Source organism: Zea mays, chromosome 8 (genome assembly GCF_902167145.1).
Source record: "Zea mays cultivar B73 chromosome 8, Zm-B73-REFERENCE-NAM-5.0, whole genome shotgun sequence".
Lineage (NCBI taxonomy): Eukaryota > Viridiplantae > Streptophyta > Magnoliopsida > Poales > Poaceae > Zea > Zea mays.
In genome coordinates this window covers 180,763,754-180,775,988 of record NC_050103.1, presented here as the reverse complement: position 1 = coordinate 180,775,988, position 12,235 = coordinate 180,763,754, and the positions used below count along the sequence as shown (strand labels likewise).

Below are 12,235 nucleotides of genomic sequence, written 5' to 3'. Positions count from 1 at the left end.
TGGACAGCAAATAAGAAGAGCCAGTTTCTTGCAAGCTGATCTTTACTACTTTTCAGTTTTGTCAAGCTCAAGTTTACAGGAAACCACGACCACGAGACTGGTGTCAACTGTCAATGCATATTTTTATGGGAATACAGAATAGAGGCCGGGTCTATGAAAAGGTAGCTGGTGCATTAGAAACAAATATCCAATCGACGCAGATCGTGCCTTCGTCACTTCGTGGACTCTTGGTCCATGACTGTTGCAGTTACTTCCGTGCTTCGGACTTCCTCTGCTCCTTGGCTGCCACAAACAAAATAAGATTCCATGCGTGCCATAATCAACAAACGAATGAATTTCCATATGATATATGACGACTGAGAATGCCAGGACTTTGATGAGCTCAAGAAATACGAGCCAAAGCAAAGCACAGTGTACAAAACAGAGATACCAGATGTTTTTTTTTGGAGAAATTAAAAGTAAATATCCATGTAACACTTACAGAATAAGAGGCCAAATAGAAACATGCTACATTTCTGACCAGTCGAACATAAAGCGAAACTTAAGTGCATGACGCAAGATAAAGGGGCGTACCAGCTTTCTCCTCTTCGCGTTTCTTCGCCGCATCAGCCCTTTGTTGTCTTATTAAAGCAAGACGTTCTGCATTCAGAAAATTATAAGGTTTAAGGATGTTTGAAGTTCAGGAACAGTGTTTCAGTACTGACACAAACTGACAACAACATTTGATGAGTTTGCATGAATTTTAGACAATTTATATCAGCTAGGAACTCCCATGTCCCAAGAGCTGCGCTTGAAGTTGCATGACAACAATAAATGGCAGGTGTGCATCTTAGCTTCAAAACTATCTAGTACATGGAAAGGTAACCATCATATTCCACGAGTGCAGGACGTCAAAGAGGAAACTACCTTAAGGGTTAGTTTGGCAACCCCATTTTTTCGAAGGATTTCCAATTTCCCAAGGGGGATTAGTTCATTTTCCCTTGGGAAATGGGAATCCCTTGGGAAAATAGAGTTGCCAAACTAGCAAGTCTGCATACAAACCTAAAACCACTACCGAAAACCGAAACACAACAAATTTATAATGTAGGCTGAGAATGCTTAAAACTTAAGTAAAAGCAAGATCTATTAGCATATGCTTAAATATAAGAAGGTAATATCATTGTGTGATTGTCTGTTTTGTTAGCATTGATCCTTTTACCTGTATGTATTGAACATTAGGCATCGTGAAAAGTTTAACACTAGTCATTGTTAGCTTCAGATGGATGTAGATACTTATTCAAATGATTTTCACTAGTACCCTGTATCAGGCTACCTCCTTCAACGTGATGCATGTTTTTACGTAGCAAACTGAAAACAGTAGTACCTTCCAGATGCAAACTGAGACTGCAGGTTGTTGTGGTCATGTGCATTCTAGAACCACACAGGAGAAAAACATAACAGTAGAGTATCAGCAAGTGTAACAGAGTTCTCACCCAAATCTTTTCGTGCTTGTTCTGTTTTTCCTTGCTCCTGAAGCTTCATATAACGTTCATGAGCTTTTTGTTTCTCAAGCTCCTCTCTACAGAACGAACATGATAACATATAAATAGTCAATCTATAGAACATGCTTAAAGATAGTAAGCTCTTCCCAATCACACATCAATGCCCCTTTTCAATAATAGATGAAACATTAACATCAAGAATACCTTAACCCCAATACAAGCAAATGCCTAGGTAGTGAGATAAAATATGACAACTTAGATAGGTCATCTATTGCAATTCATGAGCATGTAACATCATTTGCAAGTGTGTGGTAATTTGGTACGAGAGCAAAAGGCTGTCCTGTAACATTTTTCTGTGATCCATTATACCAAATTATATGTTGTTTTGGCTTTTCTAGGTACATAGCTTTTTCTATGCACCTAGATATATGATATGTCTAATATAAACGATAAAAGTCGTGTATCTAGAAATGTCAAAACAACCTATAAATCGGAACGGAGGGAGTATAACTTTATTTATGCACCGCTCGTAGGCTTAGTTAGAAGCTTTCCTCATGCCAAATGATATTAGGAGAAATAGGTATAACAGGAAAACCGAACTCCAAATATCAAAGCTCAAAATTATTGTCTTTAGTAAAAAAAAGAAAATGGCGCATTTTTAGCTCAAATAAGAAAATGCACCTTTCACGCCTTGAGAGTTCAGTTGTCTTGCCAAACTGCAAAATGAATGCATAGTTAGCCAGGCACATGGTAACAGACGATTCAACTAATAGAATACGACTAAGTAATGCAGCAAGAGTGCTAGCGACAAAGATAAGCCTGAGTCGCATGGATACATCATGTCACCCCCATATCCCATGTCAGATACATATCCGATAAAGATACAGATAGGCGTGGCGCCGTGTGGGATACAACACGGAGACATCTCCGTGGAGTATCCACAGAAAAAAAAATAACAGCATTTCTGATACAAGGTGTGTACATATGGATAGCAGAAAAGGATGGAAAGGAACCATAGCCTCAGGTTGAATGGATGGTTGGTTGGTCCTACATGTATATACAAACGATGGGAAACGTGAGGATGGGAAACGAAGCTAGGAAACGGCTAGTACGGGCAACGGATGTGCCGATATGGCTCACCGGAGGCATAAACAGCTAAGTTGGGCAGGACAGGAGGCAAAAGCGGCAAAGGCAGGGCAGTAGGCAAAGCGGCAAAGGCAGGGCAGTAGGCAAAGCGGCAAAGCCAGGATGCAGTAATGGTGCGGGAGCCGAAAAAAGCCATGTATGGCAAAACCAATTGTGACAGTGAGAACACTATGTGAGGCCAATAGTGAAAACGGCTAGGTTGGGCAAAGCCAATTGTGAAAACAGTTGTAGATAGATACACATGGAAGTGTTTTGTGGATAGGCCCAGTACAGTATGCCCACTGTAACCCTCAACTCACACACCCCACAAGGCAGCGAGCCAGGCAACAAGCGACGGAAATGCACACCACCACCGCCCTCCTGGCTTCCTGCTCACCCAGACATCCACCTGTCCCTGCTCGCGAGGTGATCCAGCGCCGGCAGCATGCTCGAGCATGCAGCAGCTAGGGCAACGCATGCCACCTGCAAGGCACATGACACCCATTTGTGGGCGCCTAACACATGTGGCGCCGCGACAAGCTTCATCACCTGCTGGCAATAAATCGATGACAAATGGTGATTTCTTCCATGTTTCCTCTCCTCTCTTGTAGCCTCTTCCTGCCCCATTCCACGTATCAAATTATTATGTAGACTCTTTGCTTGAAAAAGCGGTGTCAAATTAATCACATCTGGAACCAGAGTTGAAAGGAGGAAGAAATTGGACCAGTGATTTACTCATCTCCAATATTGAAGCCTCACCCTCAAGTAAAAAGTGATGCACTTAGTTGAATCCTCCCTGGATTTGAAAGTTCTACTTATGCGCTAAGTGCTTATCCGTTCTCATTTAAATTTTGCAAATTTGAACTTCGAAAATTGGATGTATATGCTGGGCAGAATAGCACAATTGCAAGAACGCAAGGGAATTTCAAGTTCATGGTAGTGTGTTACTGTTTTTAGAATTTTAATAAGCCTTATTATTTATTTATTATAAAATACTAAAACATATCCGCTATCGGGTTTTTTAGAAAATGCTGTATCCAGCCAATACTGAAATGTGTATCCGTATCTGTGCTGCATAGCAATTAGCTAGACATGACAAAGCAATTGTGGAAGTCAGCTCCAGCAGGATAACATCATATCGCATTGTACAATAACGAATTTTATAGACAAGTAGATAGGGGTGGTAATGGGCTCTAGATTTTACACCACAAACTTTAAGGATGAATCGGATTATGATCGGGCCCTATTTCATTTTTGAACTAACATTATTTAAGGGCCCTAACTTTTTGTGAAGGGGCATTTGGATCGTGATCCATTACCACCCCTACAAGTAGATACTAAGAGATGTTCCTCCTTGACCATACAAGATTAAAAATAACGATGATGCGTTTGTGTACAATTGTAGCTAAGACAACATACAGAAGGAAAAACAGGGAAACTGCAAGGCATCGTTGCCTCCTAAAAGCATGATGATACGAAGGTTGGAAATAAAAACAAAGATGTTACCAGTAGTCAGCAACTTACATCAACTTCCTTGGCCTTTATATTCTTGGCTTTCACCAAGTTTGGATTTTCAATCTGAATAATACCCTCAGTGCCTTTATGTTTCTGCAATATCAAGGTAGCATATGTTGCATATCAGATCATTATGAATGAACCGTGTACATGTGGTACAAGTTAGCTGGATTAGAATGTCCTTACAGTCTTTTCATCAGAATCCTCTTCAGATTCTTCCTCAGACTCTTCTCTTTCTACCTCTTCCTCATCTTCCTCTTCCTCCTTCTATTTAATTTTCAAAACAAATCAATCATTATAGCAAGGACATAGAAACCACAATCAAATTTGCAGCTAGGTAATGACCAAATAGGTGAGTTGTTTTATTTAGTGGCATGTCTAGCTGATGAAAACTTTTATGATGACATTGATTAATGGCACCAAATTTGATCATGGATTTTTATTGTATATGCATGCATTAGATCGAGCAAAAATAATAGCAAACTTGTGGAACCCCCTCATTACCTCAACAACAAAGGGTGGCTAACACTTTTGGAACAATTTGATTGCCAAACTAAAAATTGAATTTAAATTGCAATAAGGGACATAACACAAATTTTCCACAGTCCACACCAAACATAATTACTCCATAAAATTATCGAATCACTGTACCCATTCTAGAAAGTGACCATCCATGGAGAAGAAATATGAGTTGGAGAAAATTGTATTTGATATTATCCAAATCAAGTGATGAAGAAATCCATTTTCACTCGTAGGAGTGAAAAAAGATCACGAGGAATAGAAGTAGCACTCATCATGCGCAACAAATTAATTGAAAGAATAGTACAGACCTTCTTAAAGGTGCGTGGCCGACCTGAAGTACCAGCAGCTGCAATTATTTGGAGGGTAAAAAAGGTTATAAGAAACAAGCCAAAAAATTCTCAGTAGCCATTCCATATCCCAAGGTAGCAATTAACGAAACAAGAAGAGGCTAAGGGCAGGTTTGCTTTGCAGCGGGGGGAATATGCCTGTTGCAGGCAAAGATCTCAGGTGTCCATTTTCCTATGCCTAAGACTGAACGATATGGCTGGCTAAGCCTGCCCAGACTAGTATAGAAACCAAACAAGCCCTAAGTGTAGCATTTCTTTCCTGTATTCAGCCTCTAGAGCTTCATCTGAGGCCAGATACAGTGTGCTAATTGATATACCACTGCGTTTAAACTTCACACAAACCCTTTTCGGTGAAGATCTCTGACAGTGAAGGGAAAATAAAGCCAAGTTGTCCTACTGCATCATTGCTGGATGAATAGAAGCAACCAAACGTTTGAAACACAATTACGAACCAAACTGTAAGTGCAAACACAGGTAGGTAAGCCTCCAAATCGAACAACTAGATCAACAAATCATCGTTCCTCCAACGATCCGAGGCACCATCAAATCCTACCAGTACACGAAAACCCCGAGGCGCAGACTAAAAGCGGGAATCTCAAGTGGTAACTCGCGACAAGCTACTAGACAATTTAAATTCTGCTCGGCCACGCAAACCCGGTGAAGAATTAGCTCACCCCGGAATCATCAGATCGAGCAGTCGCCTAGGCTCACCGCGTCACGCTCCAGACAAGAAATCGAATTCGACCACAAACGGGACCAAACAGAAAGGTGGGCAGGCGGGCGCATCGTTACCGATCTCCTCGGGTGTGGAGAAGTTGCGGCGGCCTGTGGGCTTCCCCTTGAACTTTCCCCTCCCCATGGCGGCGACGGCGGCGGGCGAGGCTGATGCAGATTACAGAGCGAGCTGGAAGGAGCGGAGGGGGAGGCGGTTCTCGCCTAGGTTGCACGCTGGGTGGGCACCGTGAAAAGCGCAGAAGGAATCGGAAACCTACCGCACCCCATAATACAATGGTGGGCTGGGAATCGCGGGGCGGCGGTTCGGCCCTCCAGACTCGAGAGCCCGCGAAACGGTGCGGTGCGGTGCGGTGCGGTTGCGACTTTGCAAGATGCCCGCTATGGAGGCCACAAAACGGGTCGCCAAGACGGCAACACGTGCGCTGTTCCAGCAACCTCCTATTCCGGCTTAGGTTGGGTTGAGCATATCGTGAATATAAAATATTGTTTTATTGTTTGGAATTTAAATTAGAAGATAAAATAGAGAATAAGATAGAACTGTTGAAATTTAGAAAAATCGAAATAGGAATCTAGGTTGAAGGTATTCAACTATTCATCGATGTGGAGTTACATTATCCATTGTTTGACGCATCGTTTTGTTTTCCTCTCACTGTTAATCGCTTTTTACACAGCCATGTGGAACTCTTTTCCTAGTGTCGTTTTTCTCCACTCAAACGGTAATCTTAGTTTTAACGGGTGTTTGGTTCTAGACGTTAACTGTTTGGATGTCAAATATAATTATTAAATATAGTCTAACTAAAGACTAAAAAAGAGACATTTTTAAGAAAAAAAAATAATTTGTGACTAGCAAATTTATTGTATAATCATAAAATAATTAGGTTTAATATTGTAGCATCACTTGCTTTGACCTTCGCCTTGCCAGGGAAGCCCTTTTATGCCTTGTCCTCAATTTATCAAACTATCTCCAAGTCATATCTCATTGAATACCAACCTAATCAATGTCTATCTTATACTTTATATTTTTTCAACAAAGATCACTCTACATAGCATGATCTCATATTAGCCTTGGTATTTTAGTCCTCTTGAACTTCTCCTATGTTTAGTCACTCGAAGTTCTTTCCTTGCTATCTTCATCTTATCAAGCTTTTCTTAAGTCATAGCACCTTGAATGTACACTGAATATCCTTTGCCCATAAGCAAACCTTCTTTGCTTGGGACTTCTCCAATTCATAGTCTTTTTAAGTCTCATGCTAATTATGCTCATCTTGTTTGCTTTCTCATATTGCTTGTGATATTCTATATTCATATAACCATTTCATCTTTTGTAGAATACCATCATTGTTCTGTTAGGTTGAACCTTGCATGCCTAAGACATATGCTTTATACTTAATTTAATGTTCATCACTAGTGAAAATTGATTAGTCCTTTGATAGTGTTTTCACTCAACCCACTAAAACCCACAAAGGTATTGATGCACTTTCATATCCTTTTAACCATGTGGGTGTAGCTAAAGCTACTAGAGATAAGTCCCAACTCTCTTAATATGTTAGTCAACTCTTATAGACCTATAATAGTCGGTTAGGATCCTATATATAACCTCAAGGAGATATATAATCATTGCACCTTCAACATCCAACCCAACGCTTCGTTGGACCGTCTAACAAGTACATTATTGGACCATTGTGTTACGGTCCAATGTCTCTCAACGAATATAGTGTTAGTACTATGTTAGCACTAGTTGTTGTCGATCGTTCAAGACCACACTCTATGGCATGTAGTCTGACGCTCCAATTCCTTCTTTGGAACCTCTTTATACATTATCGTACTCTGCCTCGATGGTACGGCGATCTCGTGGAAGGATAATCTGACACTCCTCCAGAGCGTTAATAGTGTGACATATGGTCAAATGCTCGATGCTATGTAAAGTGAGAACATACGGTCTTACATCTTGTCACTATCGGTTCGATGCTCCTTCGCTTTTGTCGGTTAGGGTCGTATGGTCTAACGCCCCTTCTTCTCTTTTTTTTTTTTGCGTGAGCTTTTACATCCGGCTTGGTTTTAGATTATGTCTTTGACTCTTGCATGTTTATGTAGATTTTTAAAATAACATATAATGTATTGTTTAAGATATTAATTGATTAAATCACTATTTTACCTTAATCCAAGCCTACTATGTATCTTTTAAATTATAATCAAAGACAATAACAAAAAAATGTTAGCCCAAGTAATTATATTGATCATCAAACACCAAAAAACTTATTTTAAGTAAGTCCCAATCCATTTTTTTCTCGCATCATCTTTTGTTGCTAAATAACTCGCAAACCCGCATCTGCAAAATATTAATGGGAGTTTTCAAGATCGCAATTAGGGATGGAAATTTAACCCACGGATCCGAAACCCAACAGGTAGTGCGAGTTTCTATTTCGACCTAAGGGTGACCCATATCCGACCTAAAATTTGGTTCATTCTTTATCTTGTGAAAAAATAATTAAAATATAATAGTAATTATTTTAAATGTGTAACTTCATTAATTATTCATGAAATGTGTTGTTGCTATTCACAAGGCTTAAAATCCTATATATATAACTCGATTATTGCTGGTACTTAATTACTTATAGTTGAATTATCATTTAAAATGTACATATCATTTAAAATGTACAGTGAATAAGAATGGGTTACTCGAAACTCGACATGTTCGGGGTGCGATTGTGAGTGACTTTAGATATAGAATTCATTCACACGTGACACGTCTGATCGTGGGCTGGTTTTTACTCCATCTGACCCAAGTGCAATCGGAGTTTGAGGATAAAGATTGCACCCAGATTCAGAACAGGAATAATGGTACACATACAACGTAACCGATAAATGGAGGCACCAACGTGACTGGTTAACGGTTATCGTCCACCAAGCCAGAGATATATGTTACATACAGCTGCACATCGAGGAGGGTGCTATTATCATGATATGGCTATATTACAACGACAAAGTTGCCACAGAAAATAGAACTGCAGTATTGCCTATTGGCATCCCTTGTTTCAGAGATGTTTCCTGTAGATTGGGCCAACTACAATTACAAGAAGATGGGGGTCATGCTAATAGATTTGACCCAATAATCATAACGGGAATTGTTAGAACTTGAAGGCCAAATATGCCATAAATCGAACATGTGTTTATATCTTCTCATGTCCCATCATTTGAGTTCCAATAGAAGTCACTTCTTTCAGTCGAGTAACCGTACGGCAGATGAGGCCCATAAACGACACTACCGTTCAAATATGTCATCTGGTCCACTTGTGACCCTGGCTGATAAGCATTTGGAACATCAGTTTGAACTGTGGTGTTTGGAACTGAATAGATGTTAGTATTGACATCTATCGGGTTAGGCTCTGTCCGGCTCCGGGCCGTCCGTTTGGTGTCGACAGGACTGTCTGCACTGAGTCTATCCATTTGCTGCTGAATTTCATTCAGTGGATTACAACCTAATTTGGATTTTGCAATTTTCTTTGCATCTGAAGACTTGAATTCAAGCCGATATAAGGCAAAAGCATCACAGTCATTGATCTCATATTCATATAGGTGCCATTCATAGCCGTTGGATGGTTGTGGATCCATGTAATAGGACCTCTTCAGACCCCCAAAGTCCTTCATCACCTGCTTCCTAGATTCATGCCAACCACGGCCGTTGTAGTCTGGCAAGGACCGCTGCTTCCGATTTCCACTATCAAATGCCCTCCTTGGTTTGTCAAAAAACAACCATTCTCTGATAGATTCACCTTCAAATATGTAAAGATCGAAAAGTTCTGTAATGATACAGAATGGCTAACGATTAGTAAAAACGTTCATCAGTACCGTGTGAAGGCACAAGTCATGAAGGAAAAGCTTACCAGGTGCATTCCATGGAGACTTTGCAGTGGCAGCTCCTTCACAGATAGGGACCCCAACGTTTTTTCCTTGGACTTTTGCACTAAGAGCAGCAAACAGGGGGCCATCTTTCAGATCAATGCCTCTTGGACGGATCACAGGCATTGTGCCTGGAGGGCCCTCTTCCTGCACAGCCAAATCAGCATGATACATGCTGCAATAATTATGCCATCTTTCTGATCCAATAGCAGGCCTGGGGCAGTCCCAGAGAGCGCATTTTGGCTTCAGGAATGCAGAAGGTGCTGAAGTCATTGTTGTGAGCAAATCTGGCATGTGCAGGAAAACAGCCCCGGCACTCTGCCCACAACTATTCATGTCAAGGTATGCATTAGGGGCTAACCCTTGCGGCAAATTGTGATCTGGATATTCCAGCTGAACAATCCCTTCTAGGTTATTAATGACATCCAGATTAGACCCAGAAAGATCTATCTTGTAATCATCATCATAAAGAAAATCCTCGACCGTGAGCTCCTGGTTCACATAGTACAGCTGCAAGAAAATTGGCACAACTCCATTGGACTTCAACTTTTTTGAAATTGGCACAAAGCTAAAGTCACTGACATGTCAATTACATGCATGCCATAATTACATATAAATCAGTACATATAGCATCTAAAATGTTGCAATATCTAGGACCAAAGAATTACTCTCTTCTCCCCAAATTGCAAGTCCTTATGAGACCAAAGACTACTAGACATAATATCTAGACTACTAAATATATACTCTAAAACAGAGAGCAGAGGCTCTACCCAGTAAATTTGTCCCAAAAGATGCAGAAACTACCGAGAAAGGTTCTAATGAGGGTTAGGTTACTTGTAGATCACACCAATCCAAGATTCCAAACTAAAAATGAGGCAGATCACATGAACATATGTGCAGGCTAGATAAATCTAGCTGGATCATTTGAAGACTCTAGGACTAACACATGATCACAGTCGGCGATAAATCCTAGTCTGCGGACCATAAATCTTCTTCATAAAGGTCGTAACTCTGCCTGTCAGTCATTCCACCAAAATAAGAAAAAAAAATGTTCAAACTTGCATACAGGAAACAAGGAGTAATGAAAACCTGATCATGGAACATCGCAGACGCGGTAGCAGCACCATTAGGCAGAACCCCCTGACTCAGCAGCTGCGGCTGGTCCACAGCGACGTCAACTGCTTCCTCGCGCGGCTCCGGCTTCATGCCCTGGCACACAACATGCGCGTGCCCCTGGCTCCGGTTAGCTGGGAGCGGAGGTGGGGGCTGCTGCTGCTGCTGCTCGACCATCTTGCTCGTGGCGTCATCCTCCTCCTCGGCCACCACCAACTGCAGCAGACGAAGAGTATCGGAAGGCGGATCCGACAGTTCCCTGGCGTTGCCCTGGCGTCAGCCACAGCCAACGAACAAAACATCAGCCGCGCCCGCGCCACACAAAAATAAAAAAGTTGGAGTGGAATGTGCGGAGGAAGCAAAAGGGGGGACGGTACCTGCAGGGAGGAGGCGGGGGAGGGATCGCTGAGCTCGGAGCGCCACTCCCGCAGCATCTGCTGGAGCTGCGCCTCGAGGACGGCGGCGTCCGCGGAGCGTGAGTCCTTGCGCGCGGACTGCAGGCCCGAGAAGACCTCCTGGAGGTCGTCGACGCGGGTCATGGCTCGGGCGCGGAACTGCCGGTGCCGCGACCCCGCCCGCGACGACGGCCCCTTCCCCATCCGCATCCGCATCCGCCGCCGCGATCGCTGAGCTCGGGTGGAAGTGGAACGGAATGGACGGGGTCGTGGTGGTTGTTTTCCTTTCCCCTCCTCTGGCGCGCCGTCCTTTGTTTCGCAAGCGAGATGCTCTGCCGAGTTTTCTGGCTGCCACTTTGTTGGGTCGTCGTCGGGATCGGCGGCCTTGGGAAAAGCGACGGCCGGGCCCAGCATGCGGATTAGGGCATCGGTGCTCGTCAATGCCGAAAGCGCCGTCCAATAACAGCGGGAGACGGAGACTGCCGTCGTCTCATGAGTCATGACCGCGTGTGTTTACACGTTTCTCTCTCGCGGAGAATCTCCTCCGCTCGACATTGACTAGGGTGATGTACCATATGCTGCTTTTTTTTATTGAAGGGCAGCGCACCAAGATATGGCTCTGCCTTCTCTGTCCGTCCACGCTCCATGCAACTTTTCCGACTCTAATATCACAGCTGTCGATAGAGCCGGGCTGCACGAGCATAACCAAACGGGCTCTAATTAGGCTGGAATATATTCCATTACTAAAACAGATGGAGTACAAGAACACTTTCGAAGGTGTAAAATACAGGTATAGTAAGCAACAATGCACATTATTTTGTTGTAGAATATCCTTCGGCCCGGTCATGTTTTAGCTACGATATTCCTCCTTTATGCCTATATTTGCTACTGGACATTGGTTGTAAATAAACTAATCATTCCTACACCCTTCAATTCAATTTATAAATCATCTCAACTTTCTTAGAGAGTTAAACCATCTTAACTTTAGCTAAATTTATATAATAAAACAATAACGTTTATGATACCAAATACGTACCAAATAGACTTTCCATTGATTATTGTCAGTGCTCGGGAAAGGTCATAATCTTAAATACCGCCAATA

At 42.3% G+C, this 12,235-nt stretch overlaps 2 protein-coding genes across 3 annotated transcripts; both read right to left on the bottom strand.

Annotated features, from left to right (window-relative positions):
• On the bottom strand, positions 1-6,071 carry LOC100282833 (heat- and acid-stable phosphoprotein). The gene is made up of 8 exons (NM_001155739.2): positions 5,783-6,071; positions 4,952-4,989; positions 4,308-4,388; positions 4,131-4,214; positions 2,163-2,197; positions 1,473-1,558; positions 574-639; positions 1-282 (listed from the first exon to the last, which is right to left on the bottom strand). Exons 1-8 carry the CDS (start codon positions 5,847-5,849, stop codon positions 248-250), a joined length of 492 nt encoding a protein of 163 aa, NP_001149211.1. The 5' UTR covers positions 5,850-6,071; the 3' UTR covers positions 1-247.
• Positions 6,072-8,625: 2,554 nt separating this feature from the next.
• LOC100285155 (vascular plant one zinc finger protein) lies at positions 8,626-11,583 on the bottom strand. 2 transcript variants are annotated; one of them, XM_035961497.1, is made up of 4 exons: positions 11,116-11,583; positions 10,715-11,008; positions 9,610-10,135; positions 8,626-9,498 (listed from the first exon to the last, which is right to left on the bottom strand). In XM_035961497.1, exons 1-4 carry the CDS (start codon positions 11,545-11,547, stop codon positions 8,906-8,908), a joined length of 1,845 nt encoding a protein of 614 aa, XP_035817390.1. In that variant the 5' UTR covers positions 11,548-11,583; the 3' UTR covers positions 8,626-8,905. The 2 variants fall into 2 exon arrangements, with proteins under 2 accessions (XP_035817390.1, NP_001151521.2); NM_001158049.2 differs by having other exon boundaries at positions 8,650-9,525; positions 11,116-11,437.
• Between the last annotated feature and the right edge of the window lie 652 nt (positions 11,584-12,235).